The sequence below is a fragment of the Schizosaccharomyces pombe genome (assembly GCF_000002945.2).
Source record: "Schizosaccharomyces pombe strain 972h- genome assembly, chromosome: II".
Classification (NCBI taxonomy): domain Eukaryota; kingdom Fungi; phylum Ascomycota; class Schizosaccharomycetes; order Schizosaccharomycetales; family Schizosaccharomycetaceae; genus Schizosaccharomyces; species Schizosaccharomyces pombe.
In genome coordinates this window covers 2,611,388-2,636,626 of record NC_003423.3, presented here as the reverse complement: position 1 = coordinate 2,636,626, position 25,239 = coordinate 2,611,388, and the positions used below count along the sequence as shown (strand labels likewise).

At 35.9% G+C, this 25,239-nt stretch overlaps 9 protein-coding genes and 22 long non-coding RNA genes across 31 annotated transcripts; 16 read left to right on the top strand and 15 right to left on the bottom strand.

Annotated features, from left to right (window-relative positions):
- Positions 1-18: 18 nt before the first annotated feature.
- Positions 19-2,400, top strand: atg7 (E1 Atg8 and Atg12 E1 activating enzyme Atg7). Its single transcript, NM_001021998.3, has 7 exons — positions 19-223; positions 265-370; positions 412-744; positions 780-1,214; positions 1,275-1,430; positions 1,469-1,893; positions 1,935-2,400. Exons 1-7 carry the CDS (start codon positions 33-35, stop codon positions 2,236-2,238), a joined length of 1,950 nt encoding a protein of 649 aa, NP_596084.1. The 5' UTR covers positions 19-32; the 3' UTR covers positions 2,239-2,400.
- On the bottom strand, positions 656-3,810 carry mde4 (microtubule-site clamp monopolin complex subunit Mde4). The gene has a single exon (NM_001021997.3). It carries the CDS (start codon positions 3,600-3,602, stop codon positions 2,337-2,339), a length of 1,266 nt encoding a protein of 421 aa, NP_596083.1. The 5' UTR covers positions 3,603-3,810; the 3' UTR covers positions 656-2,336.
- Positions 2,523-3,580, top strand: SPOM_SPNCRNA.5754. The gene has a single exon (NR_195105.1). It is a non-coding gene; the product is annotated as a non-coding RNA (long non-coding RNA).
- On the top strand, positions 3,803-4,055 carry SPOM_SPNCRNA.5753. Its single transcript, NR_195104.1, has one exon. It is a non-coding gene; the product is annotated as a non-coding RNA (long non-coding RNA).
- Positions 4,056-4,346: 291 nt separating this feature from the next.
- SPOM_SPNCRNA.1537 lies at positions 4,347-5,624 on the bottom strand. Its single transcript, NR_150425.1, has one exon. It is a non-coding gene; the product is annotated as a non-coding RNA (long non-coding RNA).
- Positions 4,660-5,793, top strand: pal2 (pal1 family early clathrin mediated endocytosis factor, meiosis specific Pal2; the record flags this gene model as incomplete). Its single annotated transcript, NM_001021996.3, has 3 exons — positions 4,660-4,755; positions 4,822-5,191; positions 5,233-5,793. 3 exons carry the CDS (start codon positions 4,660-4,662, stop codon positions 5,583-5,585), a joined length of 819 nt encoding a protein of 272 aa, NP_596082.1. The 3' UTR covers positions 5,586-5,793.
- Positions 5,749-9,328, bottom strand: ppk30 (Ark1/Prk1 family protein kinase Ppk30). The gene has a single exon (NM_001021995.3). It carries the CDS (start codon positions 9,031-9,033, stop codon positions 6,172-6,174), a length of 2,862 nt encoding a protein of 953 aa, NP_596081.1. The 5' UTR covers positions 9,034-9,328; the 3' UTR covers positions 5,749-6,171.
- On the top strand, positions 7,649-8,194 carry SPOM_SPNCRNA.5752. The gene has a single exon (NR_195103.1). It is a non-coding gene; the product is annotated as a non-coding RNA (long non-coding RNA).
- Positions 8,308-9,076, top strand: SPOM_SPNCRNA.5751. The gene has a single exon (NR_195102.1). It is a non-coding gene; the product is annotated as a non-coding RNA (long non-coding RNA).
- Positions 9,251-9,481, top strand: SPOM_SPNCRNA.5750. Its single transcript, NR_195101.1, has one exon. It is a non-coding gene; the product is annotated as a non-coding RNA (long non-coding RNA).
- A 424-nt stretch (positions 9,482-9,905) lies between these two features.
- Positions 9,906-10,345, top strand: SPOM_SPNCRNA.5749. The gene has a single exon (NR_195100.1). It is a non-coding gene; the product is annotated as a non-coding RNA (long non-coding RNA).
- prl102 lies at positions 9,966-10,545 on the bottom strand. Its single transcript, NR_195099.1, has one exon. It is a non-coding gene; the product is annotated as a Pdc2-Repressed lncRNA (long non-coding RNA).
- A 149-nt stretch (positions 10,546-10,694) lies between these two features.
- On the top strand, positions 10,695-17,041 carry mot1 (TATA-binding protein-associated factor Mot1). The gene has a single exon (NM_001021992.4). It carries the CDS (start codon positions 11,062-11,064, stop codon positions 16,921-16,923), a length of 5,862 nt encoding a protein of 1,953 aa, NP_596080.2. The 5' UTR covers positions 10,695-11,061; the 3' UTR covers positions 16,924-17,041.
- On the bottom strand, positions 11,065-11,527 carry SPOM_SPNCRNA.5747. Its single transcript, NR_195098.1, has one exon. It is a non-coding gene; the product is annotated as a non-coding RNA (long non-coding RNA).
- Positions 11,633-11,893, bottom strand: SPOM_SPNCRNA.5746. The gene has a single exon (NR_195097.1). It is a non-coding gene; the product is annotated as a non-coding RNA (long non-coding RNA).
- SPOM_SPNCRNA.5745 lies at positions 12,251-12,469 on the bottom strand. The gene has a single exon (NR_195096.1). It is a non-coding gene; the product is annotated as a non-coding RNA (long non-coding RNA).
- SPOM_SPNCRNA.5744 lies at positions 12,581-13,475 on the bottom strand. Its single transcript, NR_195095.1, has one exon. It is a non-coding gene; the product is annotated as a non-coding RNA (long non-coding RNA).
- SPOM_SPNCRNA.5743 lies at positions 13,728-14,082 on the bottom strand. Its single transcript, NR_195094.1, has one exon. It is a non-coding gene; the product is annotated as a non-coding RNA (long non-coding RNA).
- SPOM_SPNCRNA.5742 lies at positions 14,274-15,652 on the bottom strand. The gene has a single exon (NR_195093.1). It is a non-coding gene; the product is annotated as a non-coding RNA (long non-coding RNA).
- Positions 17,042-17,124: 83 nt separating the features above from the next.
- On the top strand, positions 17,125-18,757 carry SPOM_SPNCRNA.5741. The gene has a single exon (NR_195092.1). It is a non-coding gene; the product is annotated as a non-coding RNA (long non-coding RNA).
- Positions 17,151-18,765, bottom strand: pof2 (F-box protein Pof2; the record flags this gene model as incomplete). The annotated part of the gene is made up of 3 exons (NM_001021991.2): positions 17,151-17,351; positions 17,399-17,538; positions 17,575-18,765. The coding sequence occupies 3 exons, from the start codon at positions 18,763-18,765 to the stop codon at positions 17,291-17,293; spliced, it is 1,392 nt and encodes a 463-aa protein (NP_596079.1). The 3' UTR covers positions 17,151-17,290.
- A 417-nt stretch (positions 18,766-19,182) lies between these two features.
- On the bottom strand, positions 19,183-20,389 carry SPOM_SPBC25B2.10 (Usp (universal stress protein) family protein; the record flags this gene model as incomplete). The annotated part of the gene is made up of 1 exon (NM_001021990.3): positions 19,183-20,389. Exon 1 carries the CDS (start codon positions 20,104-20,106, stop codon positions 19,183-19,185), a length of 924 nt encoding a protein of 307 aa, NP_596078.1. The 5' UTR covers positions 20,107-20,389.
- Positions 19,521-20,060, top strand: SPOM_SPNCRNA.5740. Its single transcript, NR_195091.1, has one exon. It is a non-coding gene; the product is annotated as a non-coding RNA (long non-coding RNA).
- SPOM_SPNCRNA.5739 lies at positions 20,372-20,901 on the top strand. Its single transcript, NR_195090.1, has one exon. It is a non-coding gene; the product is annotated as a non-coding RNA (long non-coding RNA).
- A 124-nt stretch (positions 20,902-21,025) lies between these two features.
- Positions 21,026-21,246, top strand: SPOM_SPNCRNA.5738. Its single transcript, NR_195089.1, has one exon. It is a non-coding gene; the product is annotated as a non-coding RNA (long non-coding RNA).
- A 265-nt stretch (positions 21,247-21,511) lies between these two features.
- mrs1 (arginine--tRNA (Arg) ligase Rrs1/Mrs1) lies at positions 21,512-23,715 on the top strand. Its single transcript, NM_001021989.3, has one exon. It carries the CDS (start codon positions 21,721-21,723, stop codon positions 23,575-23,577), a length of 1,857 nt encoding a protein of 618 aa, NP_596077.1. The 5' UTR covers positions 21,512-21,720; the 3' UTR covers positions 23,578-23,715.
- SPOM_SPNCRNA.5737 lies at positions 21,608-22,180 on the bottom strand. The gene has a single exon (NR_195088.1). It is a non-coding gene; the product is annotated as a non-coding RNA (long non-coding RNA).
- Positions 23,265-23,511, bottom strand: SPOM_SPNCRNA.5736. The gene has a single exon (NR_195087.1). It is a non-coding gene; the product is annotated as a non-coding RNA (long non-coding RNA).
- On the bottom strand, positions 23,710-25,216 carry SPOM_SPBC25B2.08 (uncharacterized protein). The gene has a single exon (NM_001021988.3). The coding sequence runs from the start codon at positions 24,416-24,418 to the stop codon at positions 24,041-24,043; it is 378 nt and encodes a 125-aa protein (NP_596076.1). The 5' UTR covers positions 24,419-25,216; the 3' UTR covers positions 23,710-24,040.
- On the top strand, positions 24,079-24,627 carry SPOM_SPNCRNA.5735. The gene has a single exon (NR_195086.1). It is a non-coding gene; the product is annotated as a non-coding RNA (long non-coding RNA).
- On the top strand, positions 24,855-25,220 carry SPOM_SPNCRNA.5734. Its single transcript, NR_195085.1, has one exon. It is a non-coding gene; the product is annotated as a non-coding RNA (long non-coding RNA).
- The last annotated feature ends 19 nt before the right edge of the window (positions 25,221-25,239 follow it).

Sequence of the window (25,239 nt, the reverse complement as noted above, 5' to 3'; positions counted from 1 at the left end):
GTAGCAAACTAACGTTGTAGCAACGTTCAGAAATGTTTGTTGGAAAGGCATTGCAGTTTCAGTCATTCCATTCCTCCATTGATGCTACGTTTTGGCATCAATTGAGCAATTACAAAGTCGAAAAGCAAAAATTAGACGCGTCACCTTTAACTATTCATGGTAAATTTAATACATATTCAAGAGGAAATATATCAATTGTATTTGGAGAAGCGCCATCAAACAGGTAATGAGTGTACAATAATGCTTCATCTAATCTGTCCCTAGTAATATCAAAGACTGTTTAGCCGAGGGTACACTGTTAAATGCCAATACTCCTCAAGAATTTACTAACGCTGACGTGAAAAAAATTCGAGAGGAAATTGGTGAAGTTGTAAGTAGATTGATACAAAAGCTCATTAACATTATGTATAGTTATTAAATTCAATTAAAAACGGAGTTGTTTCTGAAAGGCCTAATGAATTACTTAGATTTCTTATATTTTCTTACGCCGACATAAAAGCTTACAAATACCATTATTGGTGCTTATTTCCTTCGTTTAAAGAAACTCCTCACTGGATTGTAAAAGACTTATCACCAGCTGAATCGCTAATACCTTCAGGTCCAATTTTATCTCAAATTCGTGAATTCTTGTCTACAGCTGATTACTATCAACGCCCTTTTTTCTTATTAATAAAATCAACATTAGATGAATGGACTATTGCACCTCTGAAGGAGCTTTCCCACTGTGTGGACAAGTCGCTTCAGGTATGCCATCGATTTTTAATCCAACTAACACGTAGTTTTATCTCGTTGCAGAAGATTCTGTTCAATTGGCAGAATATCCATCTTGGCCAGTCAGGAATATCCTCGCTTTTGCATTTATTAAGTTTAAATTGAAAGTGATTAATTTATTTCTATATCGCGATGGGATTAATTCTGATACGCTGTCGAAAAGCATACTAATAAAAGTTGAAGCAGATAAGGATATGATTCTTGAAGCACCCCTTTCAATCGTTGGATGGGAAAGAAATGGAAAAGGCGTTTTAGGTCCCCGGGTCGTTAATTTGTCTACGGTCCTTGATCCTTTTGTATTGTCTGAATCTGCTTCAACGTTAAACCTAAGCTTGATGAGATGGAGACTAGTGCCGCAATTAGATCTCGATCGTATTCAAAACTCAAAATGTTTACTTCTGGGGGCCGGTACTCTGGGTTGTGGAGTGGCAAGGAATTTGCTGGTAATGAAATTGAAATAAAATATTTATATGAAGCAAACGACCAAATTGCTAACGTTCTAGTCGTGGGGGGTGAGACATGTTACATTTGTGGATTACTCTACTGTCTCCTACTCAAATCCTGTCCGCCAGTCATTGTTTACATTTGAAGATTGCAAACGAAAGTTGCCAAAGGCAGAGTGTGCGGCGCAACGGCTTAAGGAGATATACCCGAATATGGTACAAAAAATTATTATGAATGCAAGCTAACAAAGAAGTTTTCAACGGGATATAACATCAGCATACCAATGCTTGGACACCCTATATATGAAGCTGGCATTGAGAAAACTATGCATGATTACGAAACTCTTGAGAACCTTATTTCCACTCACGATGCGATATTCTTGTTGACCGATACAAGGGAATCACGTTGGCTTCCGACAGTCATATCAACTGCCATGGACAAGTTGTTGATCAATTCAGCATTAGGATTTGACAGCTGGCTGGTCATGAGACATGGTAGTGTTTTACAAAAAGAGAATCGCTTAGGTTGTTATTTTTGTAATGACATATTTGCGCCTTCAAACTCACTAGTTGACCGTACACTTGATCAGACCTGCACAGTAACACGATCAGGATGTGCTAACATTGCTACAGCAATAGCAGTAGAGTTATTTGTTAGCTTGCTGCAGCACCCCAATGGGTACGGAAATTTTTTTTAGAATTATTAATTATCAATTTTAGACATGCTGCACCTGTCTTAAATGAAGATCAAACTGTGTTAGGTGAACTTCCCCATCAAATTCGAGGGTTCTTGCATAATTTTAGCCTAATGAAAATTTCAGGGATGGCTTATCCTCAGTGTTCAGCTTGCAGTGAATGTATTATAAATGAATGGAACAGAGAGAAATGGATGTTTGTTTTACGAGCCATTAATGAACCGGACTATGTTGAAGAATTATGTGGATTAAGAGAAGTACAAGCATTAGGTGAAATTGCTGGCACAATGGAAGAATGGATTAGTGATAAAGAAAGTGTGATTCTTTAATGGCGTGTGTTATGGACCAGTATACTAATGAATTAAACTATGTTTGGAAAAATCGATAATTGAAAAATCTATGAAGTGTTAGACAAAATCTATTTAATTTATTTTTTCATTGTAAATCCTTTCTTCAATTCATTTATCTCATCATTTCTTTTTTTTAACGGACTTATTGAGCGTCGTAATGTACTTTTAGTAGGTTGTATTGTCTCTAATAGAAAGCTAGATTCGCTATCTTCTTCTGTAAATTCACAGTTAGAAACAGTATCCTTCAACTTTCTTTTTTTTCTGATTGGAATCTTAGAAGGACTCAATGATGATGGGGATTGTGGTATTTTTAAGTGATCATTATGATTAATATCACTTACATTTGAAGGGATGGTATCGTCTAAGTGTTTTTTAAGATAACGAGCATTGGATGGGCTTACGGTCATGGAGTGGGGATACTTGTCACGCGAAAAAGGCTGTGAGGACTGAGCTGATGGCGATGATTGAGGCGGACTAGAAGATAGCCCTATAGAAGTAGAAGTTTTTTGAAGAAAAGGGGTAACGCTCAAGGGGGATCCTGAAGTTGCATTTGGTTGTCGAGTACCCATAATTGCCTGTTTCGAAGGGGAAAAAAGTTTTGGGGACGAAACACGAGGAGAAACAAGTAAACTCTTTCTCTCAGTACTCTTTTTTTGCATCCTCAGCTTCCTATCCTGGGTAGCCAGTTTCGACTCAAGGACTTGCAATCGAACCTTCCAGTTGGACTCTTCTGTTTCCAGTTTAATCTTAAATCTATCAAGCTCAGACTCCTTCGAAGATACATGTGATTGAAGATTTAAAACTTCAGCGTCTTTTTCTTTTAAAGCTTTTTTCAAATTTGCAATAATCAAATGAAGTCTTGTAGCTTTTTCATCTTTGTTAGCTTTGTGGGTTTTTGAAGGAGAAGAAACCGTATCTAAGGAACCTCGTAACCTATTTTGAGACACTGCATCCTCATGTTTTTCAGGGTTAGATTTTTGGATTTGCAACTGGGAATTCAAGGAGTTAATTTCCTGCACATAATCCGAGATTTTGTGCTCCAGCCGTTCGACTTTCAACCTGTAATCATTTGCTTCATTTTGTTCTTGTTCTAATAATTTCTCGTTGTTGAGTTTTTCATTTTGCAGGAATTTAATTTCGTCGAGGTTTTTATGTAGCAATTCGGAATCAGTAGCGGATTGCTTAAGTGCGTCCAAAAATGATTTTTGTAAAGAATCCGAGCGAAGTAAATGAGCTAAGTTCAGTGCTTTTGAAAGATAGAATAAAATCTGATTGCGACGACTAGTAACACTTAATCCTAAATTATCAAGTTTTGAATCAGTAGACGTGGAAATGGTACTCATTTCCTAGTATTTTGAGTATGCAAAAAGATTAAACCAAAAAAAGACAACAAGAAAATGAAAAATTTCCGTTTTACAGTTCTAGGAAGGTTTTGGTTTGGCACTATAATGTGAAAGTGTTACGCATAAATACTAATAAACAATTAACATATAATGAAAGCTTTCCAAATTTTCTTATTTAGAATTTGCAACTTTTTTACTTATACGCTGTTATCAAGGCAGTGTATATTAGGTCTGTTTCAGTCCTGAAATTCATTCAAGATACGTAAACAAACAAAATTCTGAAATATTTGGATTAACTAACCAACATACTCAAATTTATATTTATTTGTTTTTTAGGTGTTGAAATTGGTTTAATGAAGTATTATTTTAATAAATGAATATTAGCACTCGATTTAGTATGCATAATCATACGGTAAAATTAATATAAACTAAATAGGACGAATAAATAAACATTTTCTAAATATTGCTACCATTCGAAAGTATATTTTGAACAGTTTAGACTAATAATGCAAATATTGGCATCACTTCAAATACAGTTACTTTAAACAGGAAATAATTGTAAATGAAAATCACAGCTTCTCCTTTTTTGTAATTCATAAAACTTCCAAAGACTGTATATCTAAGTCGAGCATGGTCTGTACATTAAATACTGACATTGAATGTTTTTTAAAATGGTATATAACATTTTTTAACTATAACACATTTATAACTAACTAAAAGAACTTTTATTTAATCAAAGTACTACTACATTTATATACACGCAGTTTGTGTCGACACTATAATACTTGATAATGTAAATCATTAATGATCGCCCACCTTTAGCATCAAAAGAGTCCTAAATCGCGTAGCTACTAAAAATTGCTATTGATGTTTTCTTTCTTCATTACTCTGTAACAATGATCCTAACATTATCAATGACTTTTATGATTGCTTTGTGACGTCGAAGTACAAAAAACGAATAAATACAGCTCATTAGTGTAAAAACAAGCTGTCTCATTTTTACCAAGGGGCATTAAGTAGGTCCTCCTTTCTTTCTTTTTTACTTTAATATTCAATTATGGGGAAAAACAATCCTTTTGTGCACTCGAATGCAAATTTCCCGCCGCTCCAAACTCATAACTTTGAAGACATTCCAGAAAAAGGGTACACAATCGTACGTTCAAAATATAATTTTTATAAAAAATATAAATGGTTAATTAACCGATATCGTGTACTATAGTTTAGCTCCCCAAGAATTGACGTTTTTAACGAAGAACGACCGCATTCCGGCATAAATCTGAATCAATATCAACATCATGAAGACGATGCAGAACTACAATCAAATAATCCATTTTTAAATAAAGATAGTGGGGTTGACCTGCTGAAATTGCATTCTCGTAGCAATTCTAGAATATATGAAGCGAAACCAAAGAGGGTGATCAAACCAAAAATTGCAATAATAGAATGTAACGAAATGGCCGAAAATCCTCCATTTTGGAACCAGAACAAGGCATTCGAGCGAAAAGTATCTTCCAAAGAGAGTTTTAACATGCTAGGCTATGACAAAATAGACAAGCTGGACTCTTCGAATTCATACCTAGGAGATTTCGGTAAGATTGTGCAACTCAGCAGCCTTTTAACTAAACTTTAGGGGTTCACCATGATGGCCCATTTGACCCGTGTTCTAAGCATCGAAATCTTGATGCTGCCACTAGCCCAATAGCTGCATTTTCAAGTCAGAGCGAAGCAAATTCATTACCAGCATTTTTACTTCCTAATAACTCAAAGGGTGTTGAAAAATCTGAAGAAAATGAGGACGGTGTGACGGACAACGATTCTTCAAACGTAAATTCATCAACAAATGAATCTCCAAACCCTACAGACATTAATGTATGCAGCAACGATGATGCGACTGACAATACGGAAAATAATTTAAAGAAAAAAGCATCTTTTATCTATCGTTTGCGCAAGCATTTGAAGCGTAATTCCATTGAAACCGAATGATTGTTGAATTTTATAATTGTTAAGTTTGGTGGATTACGCTCATTACATAGTCTAGCGAAACTTCAAATCCATTTGCGCAATGCGATGATCGCTACCCACCTGGAAGTTATGATAAATTTACAGAACAGTATCTATGTTACTATATATATATATATATATATATGTTATATTAAAAATGTTTATGGTTTAAGGCAATTTTTAATTCTTTAATTTGAATCAACAAAGTGCATAGAAAGCACAAGTTCTTTTTATTTACAAATTGGTGGCCAAAGAACAAAGTTATAATATAAAATAGTAAAAACTGACTGTTGAACCTCGGAACATGCAAGTAGCATTCGTTTAGTGGTTGATGAATATTGAATAAGACAATATAATAAACAATACTTACAACAAGTAGTTGATTAGTAGTATATAAAATCTTTTTTTTTTTTTTTGTTAAAAATAAATCATTAAGTTCATAAAGAAGTTATCAGCGGACAAAATAAAAAGAGAGTACTCCACGTCCAAAAATAGAAGACAAATATGCTTTGGTATCTAATGCAACCGAGAAATTAAGTACGATTTAAACAAATACTGAATGCTAGTGTTACTCCAAGCTTTCAGATTTGGTATGGAAAAGGTTTAGACGCTCAATGTGTGGTAAATGAATAGAACTCGAATCAGGTGTTCTATCTGTTTCTGAGTCAGATGGTGATTGATGGTGTTTATTAGCATCAGAGAGTAATTGTTTCACACGCTCTCGAATAAAGTGAGATCGCTTGATTCCCGGATGCACAGTATCTGGCGAAGATGGTTGACGTTCTAGATCATTGCTTCCTTCATGCGATTTACGTGATCTTTGTGTTTCACAAGACTTTCGATACTGATTGATAGTTTCATGTACTTGGGGAAGTTCTTCACTTTCAACTATCCATTCATTTGAAGCCTTAGGATACTCGTCGACCTCAGTGTCAGGTAAAATCGATACTAAATTCTTTTTAGTTTCACTTTTGCGTCTCCGTGACATCTTCTCCCCACCAAACTCAAACTTTTTGAATGCTTCACCGAATTTACCAGAGAGAATTTTATTAGAAGCACCGATGGGGCGCTTCAATTTAGACACCTGACGAGGACTATTAGACTCCTTTTTGGTATTGCTCTTAACTCTTTCTAAGCTGGTTGAAATTGACTGCTGTAATCTTTGTGTATGCGATACCTGAGATGTTGAACGAGCATGAGTAGCATTCAATCCTTTCAAAAACTCGATATTCGATTGAACATTATTACTATCGATGCTTGATGATGTTGTCTGCCTTGATAATATTTTGTTTCCCGTATGATTATTAAACGATATGAGATGCTCGCTCGAGGAGGAGCTAGAGTCATTGTTATCGTCAAGAAGGAGTTGGGGACGTGCTTCTCTATCAGCCAGTATAGCTATGTTATCCTTGTTTTTCGATACAACATCTTTATTTGCAACCTCACTAGATTGGTCTTTCTTTAAACCTGATTTTGCGCTAGGAACAGCAGGTGTAAAAGGCTCTTTTCTAATATCCAGTCCAGCCATCTTAGAGGAAGAAACTTCTATTGGCGGAAGTACTCTTGGTCCTCGTACAAACTCCTTGTTAGATTTTTCATTTAAAACGCTATGATTCATTCGATTCGGACGTGATGGTAGAGGTGCATATCCCCCAGTTAAAGGCTTATTTATTTTCAATTTGCTATTATCTGTGTCATTTGTAGACTTCTGTTTTGTCGAAACATTTTGAACTGAAGGAATATCCATTGACAAGTTTTGCTTAGATCCCACAGACGAACTGAATTCGGATGGTTTAGGAGATGGTTTAGGTAAAAACCGATTCTCTAAATCTAGGAGGGCTTCAGGTTTATTCTGTAATAAATCAGTCTGTTTGTTCGCAGAAATCTTTTCAAAAGGCTTGAAAGCTAGAGGCCCACTGTTGCGAAGTGGTTTACTAACCTCAATTTTGTCAGTAATTTTATCAATTTCTTCCACGCTAGGATACCGACTAAGAACATCAATTTCAGATGCCCCGGTTTTAGCAGTTTTCACAGATGTGTCGGGTAAATGAGGAACTTTTATAATATGAGATGTGCTATCAGCCCTTCGTAAAGAAGGAGAACGGGGCGTCTGAATTGTTGCAGAGTAGCTTTTTGTTGCAGGGATTGGAGATTTTGGTTGCAACCGCGCCATCACATCATTGTTAGCAGAAGAAATAGGACTTAACTGATTTGAAAGGATGTTAGAAACAGAAGGAGATTTTGACTTTAAAGATGGGCGATTCACCGGGGGTACATTTGAAGAAGTCGTTTGCACAGTTGGAATAGGAGGAAGAGACGTATGTGCTGGACGAGAACTCAGCGGAGTAAGGCTTCCTGAAGGAGTTCGCTGAAGAGGAGCTCTTGGAGGATTGTAAGTTGAGGCATTGACCCCACCATATACATCAGGAAGTTTCAGAGGTGTACCTTGCATTTCCATAATTTCTTTCAAAGTTTGGTAAATATTTGGACGATGGGAAGGTTGTTCTTGAAGGCATGTGGCTATGAAACGCTTCATCCTATCACTATATCGTGGAAAGGGTGGAAAAGAGAAAGAAGCCTTAAGTATTGCACTATTACCAACCTGTTCAAAAGGTGTTGTATAATAGCATAGCTTATATGCAAGAACACCAATAGCCCATATATCACTTTTTTCGTCTATTCCTTGCCTTCTATTAATATCAATCATTTCAGGAGCTCGGTACTGGGGTGTAGTATAAGCAGCAATATTTTGCTCTAAAAACATTATTGTGTCGGGCGTTGTAGCTGGGGCCAATGGTTCACATGCACTTCCAAAATCACAAAGCTTGTAAGAATTCGGAGCCACCAACAAAACATTTTCAATTTTTAAATCTCTATGGATTAAAGGGGGATCTAAGTAGTGCATAGCGGCTACAGCATCACAAACGTCTGCTAGAATTTTTAATATTTCGCCTTCAGTTAACCGATGTTGCAACCGAGTATTCATAAAGTCAATCAGACCACCACCAGCACAAAACTCCATAAGCAAGTAGACTTCATAACGATTTTCTGATTTGGAATAAAGTGCACTTGAATCGATATAATTAACTATATGACGATGACCTTTTAGCCGCTTCATCGTCTCAATTTCTCCATGAACAAGTTGTAAAGCAGTTTTATCAGGGACATATATACGTTTTAAAACAAAGGGTTTCTCATTTTCCAATAAAGCAAGATAAACATGAGAAAATCCGCCTTCACTGAGGTAGCGCTGGATAATGACACTGTGTGAGCCAACTTGAATTTTAGTACCAGCTGGAATCTTACTAAACAAATCAGTCCTTACCGGAGCTGGAGATTTCGGAACTGAGTAGGCTTTATTAGAAGTTCCATTGTTTGATAATTTGACTTGGCCTACGGTAGCCGGTGCTTTCGAGTAGACTTCTGTCATATGCAATTAGAACAATAATGGAATTCCAAACAAACAATTAGGAACCTTAATTGATGCAATTAAAAATGAGAAATGAAAGGTAATTTTGTACAAAAGAAGAATATACAAATTGAAGCAACCGGTTTTCTATTAAATGAAATTTCACAAAGTACGTTTGGTTACTCTTCACAACGTTGGGTAATTAAAACCTTTATAGCTTAACTAGCGATTAATACTTTCAATTAATTGCAAAGGAGAAAGAACAAAACTCACAATGGAAGAGTAAGCCCCAACTTGACAAGTGCGTTTTGGGTCTGTCAGTAAGGGAGGCAACGGAGATAGCGACTTAACCGTGAGGTCTTGTTATGGTAAATATCAGCTTGATGCGGAAACGGTTCGGATAACGAGTAAGCGAAATGACACTAAATCGGTTCATGAAAATCTAACATACCGTGTATCGCAACTTACCGATCAATCCGTAAAACATATTATAATGAAAACATAATAGCATCAAATAGCAATTTATAAAAGTAAATTCATCAATTAAAAGTAGTTGTTTGTTAACATTAAGTTTTTAGTGGTATTACTATCATATTCAAATTTTGATTCAACATTTTTTAACTGTAAAAGTGATAGGGAACATTACGTTTTCTATACAAGTAGTATATACTTTATGTGTTTAAAGGTTAATATTTCAAGAGTTTTTTTGTTTTTACTTTTTAAACATAAAAATAAGAAAAACATTCTCACTCATTTTTGGTTTATAATAAAAAGTCTTTAAGAGTTTGCTAGACTTCCTGTGTTCAGATGCGGAATTGCAAATATTGACGTCCTCACTACATCTTTAGCTGCAATACAAAGAGTTAACCTTATGCATACTATTGGTGCCCATAGCATCCATACATTTTTTTACCGAATATGTAAACTTTTTTTTTTTGTTTTCTACTAAACAACTCTGCGTTCAAAACGATAATAGACTGCAACTATTCATTAACCCTACTCTTCTTTAGAAACACTCTTTTTCTTGTATTCACTTGTAATATTCGTAACACATCTTTCATGCGCAAAAGCTTAGCAGACGCTGGTAATTTGGACAATTGGTAAACTTCGTCGAATCACCAATTATCAGAAGCATCATTATCGTACTTGATTATTTTTATTATTTGTCAATCTGTGTAGGGTGCACAATAAGAATAATATTTACCGAAAACCATCACTATCCTTCAAAGAACGCAATTGCAATGTTCCGTTTTTAGGAACTTTAAACGGTGTTAAATCTTGTTTAAAGCGGGAATTAATTCATTTTTTAGAATACGAGAAATTTCATAAGAATTTTATTTGTTCTATACTTAATAAGCAAAATGATAAGCAAATTGATAATAATGCAAAGTAACGATGCTTAGCGCGATGCGAGAATACGTTGTTTGCTTTCTTTGAACTAATCATTCCAAGGTTGCAAAATACATAGACATAACATATGACTAGTGGGTCATAACATTTTTACAATTAAGTACACAGTATAAATGTATAAGCATGTTCATTTCAATATTTTTTGTCAAATTGCATTATAAAATTTGCAACTACTCATATAAGTAAATGTGTGGGTTAGGGTTTGCCAGCTTTTTTCACGTTTTGATGGCTTCTCAAATCGCATAAGTACCACCAGCCTCCCAGCTGACGATGGCTTTTGCAGCCATTGAAAGCGGCAAATTAGTAAACATTAAAAGAATTATGCTCTATTATTTCCACGGTTGAATTCAATAAGGGTTTTTTAGTATAGTGATAAAAAATTTGGTTACCGACGTGTTTATTGACAGGTACTACGCTCATCATCAGTCTACAGCTAGCTGTAAACAAACCTTTATTTTCAATTATAGAGATCCTGGTTTTTTATTTGAATCCTTCGTGTTATTATTATTATTTTTAAGCACTGTTTTCTTTTTTGTTTGTTTGTTAATTTTATATTTGGGAGGTGTAATTTGAGCCTCATATTAAGTGAGTAATTAAACTGATCTTTTGGGAAAAGCTTCTTTTTCTTTAATTTCACATATGACAACACGCCTCGACCGGTTGGTTGTATTGCTTGATAGCGGCTCTACTTCTGTCGTTCGAGAGACAGCTGCTAAACAAATTGGAGATATACAGAAAGTTCATCCTGATGAGCTTTACAATCTATTGGGACGAGTCGTCCCATACTTGAAATCTAAAAACTGGGATACACGTGTTGCTGCTGCCAAAGCGATCGGTGGAATAGTGGAAAATGTGCCTGTATGGAATCCAAATAGGACGTCTCCGGTAAAAAAGGAGGAAACTGAAGATTTGCCTTCTTTCAATGGTGACACTGAAGAAAAACCGTTCATAAAAACCGAGGAAGGCGCTCCAGCATCTTCACAATCCCAAGTTGTCGTCTCTTCCAACCTAACTTCTAATAGCGAAGTATCAAAACTGGAAGAGGAGAGGCTTTCTACTCGTTCACATTCACAAGAAATAAAACCGATAGTTGACTTTGGTCCTGATGAAGAAACAGCGAAAGAGTTAAATACTGAGCTTAAAGGAAAATTTGAAAATTCGTTGTTATCTTTTGAAAGTTTTGACATAGCAAATGTTCTCAAAGCTGGTAAAAAGTTATTAGGGAGTGCTAGCCGTGATTACGATGTTAATCCTGCAAATTATTCTACACATTATTTACAACAACTTTCTAATTTGAAAAGTCGTCTCGATCTTGCTGGCGAGTATCTAGATGACAGTATAATGAATGATTTAGGAGATAATGTGGGTTCCAATTCCAAGGGTTCCCCTACTACTTCAATCCCAGAACATAAAACTTCTATCAATAATAATAAACCGGAAGATACCCCGACTCCTTCCGAAAACGTTCATTTATCTGCTCGTCAGCGGAATGCATTAAAGCGTAAAGCTAGACAAATGAAAAATTCACAAAAAGTTCGTGTTATTGATGTTGCTCCAACTTTAGTACATCAGCAAAACTCAACTTCGTCTGCTGATAAAAAAACTGGTGCAGACTATAACTTTACTGCTCAAAGTCGGTCTGATCGTCTCGTTGTTGAGCATAAGGCTCCTATAGTTCCATCAGCTGCGGTAGCTGTGACTAGTGATTCCGTATGGCCTTTCGAAACTCTTGTCGAGTTATTGCTTATAGATATGTTTGACCCTTCTTGGGAAATTAGACACGGCGCATGTATGGGATTGCGTGAAATCATTAGATATGCTGGTTTCGGATATGGTCGTGTCGTTGGAAAATCTGAAGCAGAAAATGAACAACTGAATAAAAAGTACTTTGATGACTTACTTTGCCGTATAGCTTGCGTATTTGCTTTAGACAGGTTTGGTGATTATTTAGCTGATCAGGTGGTTGCTCCAATTCGTGAATCTGTGAGCCAGGTACTGGGTGTTGCACTAATATACGTTCCTAACGACTCAGTTTTTTCTATGTATAAAGTTTTACACTCACTTGTTTTTCAAAATGAGCTAGGTCTTACGAATACCGTGTGGGAAGCTGCTCATGGCGGTATGCTTGGTATCAAATATCTTGTTGCAGTTAAATACCCTTTATTCTTTTCCCATTCAGATTACCTTGACAGTTTAATAAATACCGTAATACATGGCTTGGCAAATCACGATGATGATGTCCGTGCTGTTAGTGCACTTACTCTCTTGCCAATCGCCGATAAATTGGTCCAGGAGAAATTATCGTCCTGCAAGAATTTGCTAAAAGTTTTGTGGGATTGCTTAGACGATGTTAAGGATGATCTTTCTTCTTCTACTTCTTGTGTTATGGACCTTCTGTCATCTTTATGCTCGTTTACTGAAGTAATGAACCTTATGCAAGAGACCGCAAATAGCGATCCTGAGTTTTCATTTGAAACTTTGGTTCCTAGGCTTTTTCATCTTATGCGCTATACCCTTACTGGTGTCCGTCGATCTGTTGTATACGCTTTGACAAAATTTATTTCCGTACAAACATCATGTAGTTGGATTACGGGTTTAACTCTTCGTTTATGTTTCCAAAATGTTTTACTCGAACAACAAGAGGATATCTCGAAATCCTCTTGCGAACTTGCTCAGCGTGTTATGGACATTCTGTATCGTGATGGACCGGAATCTTTCTCTAAATTATTATATTCTCATATTGAGCCTATGTTAAAGGTCTCAATCACTCCCATTGGTTCTTTTAGGAGGCCATATCCTTTGGATACTACCTTGATTGTCAAACCTTCTGGTCAACCGTATGCTCCTTCTACGTCTCGCGAACGCAATAATAATATTTCCGAGTTAAGTAATAGCCGCACCAAGCATAGGGCAAAAGATGATCCAAAAGGGTCTTTTTGTTTTTCGGTTGACGAACCTATGCTTAACGGAGACGTTGAATTCGTAGGTGAAGAGCGAATGTTAAAGGCAAGGCTTAGAGCCTCCTCTTTACTTGGTAGGATTATAGGACGTTGGAAAAGAGATGAAATTCTTTTGTTTTTCAAGCCATTCTTACAAGCTTGTTTAACATCGTCTTTTTCAACCCCTGTCGTATTAGGTTCTAGACTCATTGAATCTTTTTTTGAAGTTGAAGATAATGACCTTACTATCCAAAAAGATGAATTGTATCACTTGCTTTGTGACCAATTTGCTACTGTTCCTAGAGAAAATTACGCAAACTTAGTTTCACAATTACATGTTGTACGTGCCCAGTGTAATGCATTGCTCAACACCTTTTTGGATGTAGGGCGTCTTTCTCGTTCAAAAATTCCTTCATTAGCTGTTGTTGTCAAAGGGGATCCCGAAGCTGGCCCAATTGCCTTTGGTATAGCGGATGCTGAAAAACTCGTTGGTCCTACATATGAAAATTTATGCAAGTTGTTGTCCCCCTCTCAAAAAGCGCAATCGTCAAAAGCCCTAAACGAGATAAAATATTTAATAATTGACGAGATCTCTATTTACAAAATTGCAAAAGAAAGACAGGATATTCAGTGTAGTGCTTCAATTGCTTCCGCGATGGTTACATATGATAAGCTTCCGAAAAAGTTAAATTCAATAATTAAGGGTATTATGGAGTCCATAAAAAAGGAACAATTTTCTTGTCTTCAAATGCATTCAGCATCAGCTATGATGAAGTTAATTTCAGCATGCTATAAAGAATCTCGGCAAGTTATTTCTGAGAAAATCGTTAGAAATTTATGTGCTTATGTATGTATGGATACTACTGAAACTCCAATATTTCATGACTCAGGGAAAAATGGAATATTGTCTTTACATAGTATAGGCACAAGCGATGACAACGATGAACAGGTCTCAGGGAAGTTAGTTGATGATTCCGATGATGTAAGTAACGACAGAAAGTCTTCGCTGTCTTCAGTTTCGGATAAGGATGCTGCTGTCTTACAAAGAATGGGTGCGCAGCTAACGCTTCAACAAATGGCTCAAAATTTTGGCAGCTCCCTATTTTCTAGGGTACCCGTGTTGTCCCAGTGTCTATTTGTTCCTTTACAGCAATACGCTGAATCTGGATTTCCTAGTGAAGTTGACCAGGCCAGCTGTACAGTTGGGCAAGACTTACTGGATGCAATGTCTATATTGCGATTTTTAGTTGCGTACTTAGATTCCGGTCTTCAATCTGAAATTGTCAGTACTTTGCCTCATTTACTAGCAACTTTACAATCGAATTATTCCGCCGTACGCAATATGGCATCAAAATGCTTTGCTGCTATTACTGAATCAAATGCTGCGGGATCAAAGGCTCTTCATCTTCTTGTTGAGGATGTTGTTCCACTTTTAGGAGATGCTAGTAGCACAATCCACAGACAAGGAGCTATTGAGTGCATATATCATGTTGTTCAACGTCTAGGAGTCCGTATCCTTCCCTACATACTTTACTTAATTATTCCCTTGTTAGGTCGAATGAGTGATGCTGACCAGGATGTACGTGTGCTAGCTACGACTTCCTTTGCAACACTTGTTAAATTAGTACCACTTGAAGCTGGACTTCCTGATCCGCCAGACTTGCCTCAATATCTACTTGATAGTCGTGAAAAGGAGCGCAAATTTTTAGAACAAATGCTGAATCCTTCTAAGGTCGAAGCATTCTCAATTCCTGTCCCCATCTCTGCTGATTTAAGGAAATATCAACAGGAAGGTGTTAATTGGCTGGCTTTCTTAAATAAGTATGAACTTCATGGGATTTTATGTGATGATATGGGGTTGGGTAAGACTTTGCAAACTATTTGTATAGTCGCAAGTGATCATTATAACCGCCAAAAATTATTTGAAGAATCAGGAAGTCCCAAGTTTGCTCACGTTCCTTCGTTGATAGTGTGTCCATCTACATTAGCCGGCCATTGGCAGCAAGAACTTAGTACTTATGCACCATTTTTGAAAGTGTCTGCATATGTAGGACCTCCAGCGGAAAGAGCAAAAATAAGATCAAAAATGAAGAAGTCCGATGTTGTTGTCACGTCTTATGACATATGTCGGAATGATGTGGATGAATTAGTAAAAATTGACTGGAACTACTGTGTTCTTGACGAGGGTCATGTTATAAAAAATGCACGAGCTAAGCTCACAAAAGCGGTTAAAAGTTTAAGGTCCTATCATCGACTAATTCTGTCAGGAACACCTATTCAAAACAATGTGCTAGAGCTTTGGTCTCTTTTTGATTTTCTAATGCCTGGGTTTTTGGGAACTGAAAAGACATTTCAAGAACGATTTGTTCGTCCTATCGCTGCTAGTCGTGATGCAAAAAGCTCATCGAAAGAGCGGGAAAGAGGCACTTTGGCACTCGAGGCTATCCATAAGCAAGTGCTTCCGTTTATGCTTAGGCGATTAAAAGAAGATGTTTTAGCAGATTTGCCCCCAAAGATAATACAAGATTATTATTGTGATATGAGCGATCTGCAAAGAAAGCTTCTTAATGATTTTGTATCTCAGTTGAACATCAATGAAGAGCTCGAAGATGATGAAACGGAAAAAACTCAAGGTACAAGAAAGAAGAAATCCCAGAAAGCTCATATTTTCCAGGCTTTGCAATACATGCGTAAACTTTGCAATCATCCTGCTTTGATTTTGACAGAGAAGCATCCAAAACGAAATGCCATTGTTAAGCAATTAGCTAAAGAAAATAGTGGTTTACATGACTTAAAGCATGCTCCAAAATTGACTGCACTTGGTCAATTGCTTCGAGATTGTGGCTTGGGTAATTCTTCAGTAAACTCGAATGGTATTGATAGTGCATTAACGAATGCAGTTAGTGAACATCGTGTGTTGATTTTCTGCCAGCTCAAAGACATGTTAGATATGGTTGAGAAAGATCTGTTGCAAGCTACTATGCCCGATGTTACTTACATGCGCCTTGATGGGTCAGTTGAGCCAACCAAGCGTCAAGAGGCTGTTACCAAATTCAATAATGATCCTTCAATAGATGTTCTTCTGTTAACGACTCATGTTGGTGGTCTTGGTCTTAATCTTACTGGTGCTGATACCGTTATTTTTGTTGAGCATGACTGGAATCCCATGCGAGATTTGCAGGCAATGGACAGAGCTCATCGTATTGGACAAAAAAAGGTGGTGAATGTGTATCGTTTAATCACTCGAGGATGTCTTGAGGAAAAAATAATGGGCCTTCAGAGGTTTAAAATGAACGTGGCATCAACGGTTGTTAATCAGCAAAATGCTGGTCTTTCTTCAATTGGAACCGATCAGATTTTAGACCTTTTTAACACTACTGCTGATGAACAACAAACTGTACAAAATATTGACAAAGAAGAATCGGAAGATGCGGCAGGTCGCGGTCTAAGTGGTACTTCTAAAAAGGCTCTTGAAGGGCTTCCAGAAATGTGGGATGAATCCCAATATGATGAATTTAATTTGGATGGTTTCATATCTACTTTACCCAAGGATGCTTCTTGAACAGGAGTTAGTATGGAACCCCCATAAAAAAAATTAATTATTAACTAATGTGAATGGTAATGCAATATGAAAGGTGTACAATAAAATAGGTTTTCTTTTAAGAAACTATGTTTAACTTATCTTTTGTAAGAGTGAGAGGTTTTTTTGATAATATGTAATAAATCTACTTTTTTGTACTTGTAAATATATAGCTACCATCTGCTGATTAGTTCAATCAAAAAAAAAAAAAAAAAAAAAAAAAAAAAAAAAAAAAAACCTTGCGGAGTAAATAACGTTTTTTATAAAATGTTTTATTATTGAATAGTTAAGGACAAGCACGCCATCATGTCAATTGAAGCCTTAAATGAAACTGTGAAAAGTTTGATTTCTATATTCTATTACGAATAAATTCTCGAAACAAATCAATCTCGACCTTAGTGAACGCACAGCTGTATATTAGTTAGTGACTATTAAGAGGTCAAAACCACAGACTTACAATACCGGGACTTGGGACGGGTTTATTCCATCTGGAATTGGACGGGAAAAAGATCGCAATTCTGTGCATAATATAGAGTTAATTCCAGTAACGCTAAGATGCTTTAACGTTTTACAGTTATACATCAAATAACTAACCGACTAATTTGGTTAGAAAAGATAGCATATTTTACATACCTTTGCGGTTAGTCCAATGCAATAAGAAAGATGTACTCGTTCAAGGTTTCTGGAAAAAGACCCACTTAGTAAGATTACAGAAAGGTCAGTAAGGCAAATGCATTTGACCAAACCTACTCTTTGAAGATATGGCAACTTAGCAATAGCACTTACTGCTATATCACTCAAACGAAGGCAACCACCGAAGTCAATGTAAGTTATATTTTTACATGACTTTAGAAGACATTGAACACCAATATCGGTTATCTCATAGCAATGTCCCAAATGAAGAGTCGTTAAAGATTGAGAAAGCTTTGTTAAGCTTAAAAGTGACGAATCAGTCAATCCAATGCATTTGGAAAGAAATAGAGAGTTTAATTTTGAGAACTTACAAGTTATCAATTCTATGTCACTGTCTTTCAAATCTGGTAAATTGTTAAGACTTAATGCCCTCATTGCATCTAATTCACAGTTTAAGTTTAAAAAAGTGATGAAATGTGACAATTCTGTGCAACCATCCATAGATAATTCTTTCAAACCTCGATTTCTGGAGACCAACCTAGACAGCGTATCCGCATTATGAAAGCCTTCACATCCACTAATATCTAATTCAATCAGGTCTTCTTTTTCAGAAAGTATTTGTAATGAGACGTCAGTCAGCTTTCGACAATTCGGTATAATGAGCCGATTTAAGTACGGACAACGTTTTATTATCTGAACCATACCGGTATCTTCTACTAACCCACAATTCCCAATATTCAAAGCTTTTAAATTAGGGCAATTATCAGAAATATATTCAAGTATATTCGCCGGTAAAGAGAAAATATTACTGAAGTTTATAGTAACCAAGTTCAAATTCTGATACAACAGTTTACCAATAAGAGGCTCGGAAATGCGAGTACATCCAGACAAATTCAGACGAGAAATCCCTGTTGCTAATGTCATTAACATTAAATGTTTATCGGTAAGAAATTTCCTAACACGAGAGCAATTCAGCTTGCGCAAATACCTGAAATAGTACGAAACATCCTTGGAGTATTGTAAAGTATCAAAAAAGTTATTTAATTGAGCTTCGTTTTGAAATACTACTTTTTCCCATAAAGTGGGTATAATAAAATTCCTCCATGAAGTACAAACTGTCGATTTGCACCTTAGCTCATCGGCTTCCAAATATGATAATATATTAAAACAAACTTCATTAGGCACCCGCATTGGTAAAGGTAAATTTTTTTTCTATAGGGAATAAATGAAAAATATGTGAGTTGGTAATAAAGCGTAAATTCTTAAAATGATAAATGGATGTAAACAAACAATTTTCATTTCAACTAAATTACGCAGCATAACGTACGCATGTTCCAAATTATCATAGTTAAATCCAGAGACAAACAAATTAATTGACATTAAGAAATCTCAAATACACGATAGATATACTCTAAACATTAAAATTCCGCACGCTTTAGCTTAGCGAACAAAAAAAATTAAAGCTTTATTTTTTTTGCTCTTTTTTAAAATAGACAATAAAGAAATCAATGTTCAACCGTTTTGCGAATAATTTATCAAACGCATTAAATATTACATGTCATAAAGCAAGTATTAATCATAAATTGGCAAGTTAGAGAACTATTCGTATTAGCGACCGCTTTTCTCTAAAATTTCCATATAGGACTTTCTCGTTTTGTCCTTAAGGCGCTTGTTTTTTGAACGAACTCGTTTTCGATCAGGTCGAACAACAATTACGGGAATGGGGCTTTTTTGTAAACAAAATTTGGAAACGCTTCCGCTAGAAAGAAGAGACTGAAAGCTATTTAAGGCTTTGCCACGAGTACCGACAATAAGACTATCAGGTGAATAAACGTGTATAGTACGAAGGATCATATCTTGAGGTTTACCAACCACGAGTTCAACTATTATAGAAACAGCTTTATCATCATCAACTTTCTTGAGTATGCCTGCCATGATATGTTCAGCTAAAGATCTGTAAGATTGTTCATCCGATAAATCCTCCGCTAGCTTGGAAGAAGGATCAATTACTCTTAATACTACTGCTTCATCGTTGTCGGCTAAAAGTGTTTCGAATAACCAATCGACTGCAACTTCAGAATACGAATTGCCATCCATGCCACACAAAAAAGTGCGAGACGTTCTTGTCCACTTGTAAGCTTGATGTTGTGTTTTCAGAGTCAGGGAAAAATCTGTAGCCGCTTTATTATTAAACGTATCGAACGAAATCCTTTTTAGAAAATGTGGACTCGGAGGTGGTGAAACAAGACTATGGGAACGTCCATGATGATATTCCTCAAATTGTGGAGGACAGAATCCAGCCGCCCGAGCAGGTGCCACTGTTACGGAATTTTTTGCAACAGGACGAAACGTTGGCTGTTCCATTGAGCTCCTGGCACTCCGAACCGGCGTAACAGGAGCAGAATGAGATGGTTTTTTAACATCGGTAGAAATGGATAACTTCTGCTGGTCTTTAGAAGTTCGTGGCTCAGGACGAGGGAGATTACCGAATGAAACTCCCTCCTTCGAACCAGCGGGTGCAGATTCACTCATCTAAACTTCTCACTTGATTAAATTTTGGGACTTTTAAACAATCAATTTCTCTGCACAATTTTGCAGACCCTGTACATGAAACAAGGTACTATATTCAACTCTAATTCGGAGTAAATGTTAAAAAATTGAAAGTGGTGCCTTAATTAAACTTGGGAAATTCGTTTATTATTTTCAAATGATATATTAGAAAACTTCTTTTTTCAAAACAAAATGCTTTTATTTGTATAAATATTTAAAAGTTACGATATTTCCTACAACGAAGAGTGAGCTGCCGGAAGTATGTATGTGGTGGACAAATAAGTGAAGTCATGTGTAACGGCCGCGTCAACCCTCCATTCTATTGTGCTAAGCTAATGCCCAAGATCTTAAAACTAACATTATGAGGAAACCAGTGGTGCTTGTTATACTAAATTTTAAACTGAATCAACGTAATTAAATTCTAGTTACTTGATTCTTTCGGTTACCAAATATGTAAGATATTTCCCAATTTATGGTTTGTAGCAGCTGATGAATGTGTATCGGTAATTAAGCTAAAACGTGAAAAAGGTGTTAATAAACATAGCCAGGTTTTTTGTGTAAGTTGTAAGCAATTATTTCTAATTGATAGATGGCTCTTCCTATAACTGCCTTTTCTAGTATTGCTCTGGCTCTGTGCACCGTCTATAATGCCACACAGTATTACCAAATTCCAAAACAATAAAAAAAAAACAATTTTTCAGTGAAAGCATACAATAGTCATGAACGAAATTGGGGCATTGACCATTTAAACCAGTTTGCATCGGTATTATTTGTTATATTAATAAAAAATAGTTACAATTTCTTCATTTTACTACTTTCATAAAGAAATTTTAAAAAATGTTTGGAATCTTAGCTTGCTCAAATGAAGTGTATGTGTAAAATCCAAATTTGTCATGTTGTAAAAATCTGTTAATTTTAAACTTGTTGCTACTAAAAACAACGTCTATGTAGACTAATGTTTGAATTGTCAAATGCGCGTACCTCTCGCCTCTTGAATACCTGAACGAGACCTTTAATTCGAATTTTTACCTACAAAATAGAAGCAACATTGCATAACGACTAGTTTAATATCAAGCAGTGAGCACTTTAACTTTTAAACATTTGGTGATGACCAATCTAATCCTCATATGATATTCAATCAACAATAAATTTATTTAGCCCCATAGACGCCTTCTATTACATGTTTTTGATACATCAATTCTTCAAACAATATAGACACATTCATTGGTTGAAGTTTTGCTAACTATACACCTCTTATCTTCACTAATTTGATTTGTATTATTTACTGTATATAATCCCATTGATTTTGGAAAGATACATATATAAGCATATTTGGCGCGTAACTTAACTACCCTATTTGTTGTTGGATTAAGAAAAGAAATTTGCTACCATCAGCACTACTCGAAAGAAAATTTTATTTCTCAGTAAGCTGCGTTTTTTATCGCTAGCCTAACTAAATTATTTTTAAAAATTAAGTCTATAATATCTTGGTCTGTTAGATCTTGTGCTGGCTTGAAATTTTCACTTCGTTCAAATATCCCACTTCTCAAAGTTCCTCGTCGCCAGATCTCACTGTTAAATAAGTTTGAAACGAAAATGGCAACTTCTGTTGATCAAATTTCCAAAAGTTTAAGTACTCTTGGTTTGCAAGATCTTCCTGTTTTCAGGGAAGCAGATATTCATCATAATCCTGTTGATGTTTATCGCAGCTACATTTCCTCGGAGTTGTCAAAAATCAATGGGGTTGATGTTTCTCTAATCTATCCAGCTCTCGAAACTTCAATCAGCAAAGATTCTGCTGATCTCAATTTGCCAGTTCCCCGTCTGCGTGTGAAAGGGAAACCTCAGGAATTGGCTCAGAAGTGGGCTGAGGCATTCCCTAAGGATCTAGTGGAAGTTACAGCTAACGGGATTTTCTTGAGATTTAATTTTAATGGTCCCTCACTTACAAAATTAATCTTACCTATTATCTGGGAGCAACGCGAAAATTATGGCCGTAATGAATCCGGAAGCGGGAAAGTCGCCGTAATTGAATTTAGCAGTCCTAATATTGCTAAACCTTTTCATGCTGGGCATCTTCGTAGTACGATTATAGGATCTTTTCTTGCAAATTTGCACGAATCTCAAGGTTGGAAAGTACACCGTGTTAATTACTTGGGGGATTGGGGTAAACAATTTGGTTTGCTTGCGATCGGGTATAAAAAGTATGGTGATGAGGATCAATTAAAATCTAATCCTATTCGCCATTTGTATGATGTTTACGTTAAAGTAAATGCTGATGCCACGGAGGAAGATGAAAAAATCCAAAAAGACAAGGCCGAAGCTGAATCCAAGGGTCTTCCTTACACACCTCCTCTTTCCCTTCATGACAAAGCTCGTGAATTTTTTAAGAGAATGGAGGACGGCGATGAAGAGTCTCTCAAAGTGTGGGCGCGTTTCCGTGACCTTAGTATTACCAAACTCAAGGATACTTATGACCGGTTGAATATTCATTATGATGAGTACGATGGTGAGTCGCAAGTATCTCTTGAACTGATGAATAAGATGGTAGATGAGCTCAGAAGCTTGAATCTCATTGAGGAAGATGGTGGTGCTTTGCTCATTGATCTTTCAAAGCATGATAAAAAGCTTGGTAAAGCTATTGTTCAAAAGCGTGATGGTACCACTTTGTATTTGACTCGTGATATTGGCACTGCTTATAAGCGTTACGAGAAGTACAAATTTGATAAGTCCATCTATGTTGTATCATCTCAACAAGATATGTATTTCTCTCAGCTTTTTAAGATTTTTGAGCTAATGGGATTCGATTGGGCCAAAAAGTGTGTACATATCAACTATGGTTTAGTGCAAGGTATGAGTACCAGAAAGGGAAAGGCAGTATTCCTAGATGATATAATGGAGGTCGCTAAAGAAGAGATGCATAAGGTAATGCAAAAGAATGAGGAGAAATATGCTCAAGTCGAAAATCCTGAAGAGGTTGCGGACATCGTAGGAAAAACAGCAATTCGAATCCAAGATTCCACTGGCAAACGTATTAATAATTACGCTTTCGATTGGTCTCGTATGACTTCTTTTGAAGGTGATACCGGCCCATACCTTCAATACGCTCATTCTCGTCTCTCTTCTGTTCGACGCAATGTAAATTACACCGATGAAGAAATAATGGGTGCTAACTTGGAGTTGCTTACTGAACCTGATGCTTATGATTTGGTTCGTCTCCTTGGACAGTATCCTGATGTGTTGAAGAATGCTTTTCGCTTTCAAGAGACATCTACTGTGGTAACTTATCTTTTCAAGCTAACTCATGCTGTCAGTAAGTTATACGATATTCTTTGGGTCCGTGGTCGTGAGAGAGATATACAACTTGCACGTTTGGCTCTTTTTGGTGCTGCTAAACAGGTTTTGAATAATGGCATGACTCTGCTTGGTCTTACGCCTTTAGAAAGAATGTAAATCATGCTAAGGTGGTATTTAGATTTTCTGTAATATTTTAGTTAGTTTAACTTAGCCACGTTTATTTCTAATATCATAATGGGTGAGTTATTTTGAAATTCTTTATTTTATAAATATCTATTAAAAATTCAAGGGTTATTTTGAAAAGAGTGTAAAAAATTGTATTATTTATAAACTGGTAAAATTAGGAATGCAATATCTTGTGAAAGTAGATATTTTAATGGAAATGAAAGCAAAGCATTAGGATTGATTTAATTAATCAAATATAATGATGAGTCTATTCATGCGAAATAGATCATATTATATGTAAGCAACTGAGATCTCAGTTTAACTTAACAAAAAAAATAATTAGAACGGCAGAATTATTAAAAAAAAAAAAAATCAAAAATCAAAAATTTAGTTGGACAAAAAGATAGCATTATATATGAATTTATTTAATTATGCTGACATGTGCACAAAATAATCACGAACATTCCCCAATTACTGGCTGTTGTTCAATAGTAGCCAAAGCCAAGGCAGAAGTAGTACTGATTAAGACAGGAGATGAAATTGATCGTACCTTTTTAACCGACCTTATCCGTTGCTTACGGAGCCTTAGAATACCAAAGAAAAGTGTATCAAATAGTTTGAAGGAGCGAGAACGCTTGACAGAAGTATGTTTCTTAATACCAGAACGGGAACGATTATGCATAGGGGTATTTAATTTTTCACTCGATATACATAACTTAGAGGGATCTTCAATGTTGACAGAAGTAGGAAGTTGCGATGGACTGCGCATATCATTTGCCTGCGCATCATTAGTGCCTTGACGGGTATAACTGGAATTTTGATGTGGAAGCATGGTAATAAATTTTAAGAAAAAGAGAAAATAAAAGTAAAATGGAAACAAATCACAATCAAAGGTGAAGTGATGGGATTAAAGGTTTTAATGAGAAAATAATTCGACAAATATGTAACAAAGGGAAACTTTTTTTTTGAATTACACGAAATGTTTTCAAACTTGAATTATGCACAAAATTAGAGAAACCTGAGAATAATAAATAAGCTTGATAATCCAAATAGCCAAGGGATTAATGGGATATAGGGTTGTAGTGATATTTCGGGTGTTTAATTTATTTAGAAATGGGTATAAAGTCCAGACTGTAAACAGAAAATAATCAGTAAACGAAATCTTTAGTGTTCCGTCCGAAAGAAGTTACCCTAACGAGATATGAAATTATGCGAACAGACGAAGTTTTAGAAGCCGACAATTGAATAAATAAAGGATCAAACTTGCTTAGTTTTATCGAAGGAAGCAAAGCAAGAGAACCGTGAGTAGGAAATAGAAAGTGAACAGTAATAAAAAAAAGTAAAACAGTAGGGAACGTTTTCTTAGAGCTTATTACAATTACGAAAAATAAAGCTTATCCCAATTGAGATAGTTAAAAAAAAAGGAACGAAATAAAACGATATGAAAGACAACAAAGGATGGAAAAACAAAAACAAACCGCTGAATGAATTAATCAAAAGAAAGCGGAAAAATTAATAAATACTCATCAATAGAGTAGCACAAGATGAAGCGAAGGGAGTAGGACAAGGCGTTAAGCCTGCGTTTAGTCTGAACAATAGATATAGACTAAAAAGTGAAAGACGGAATTTCAAAGTCTTAATTGGGGTATTCTA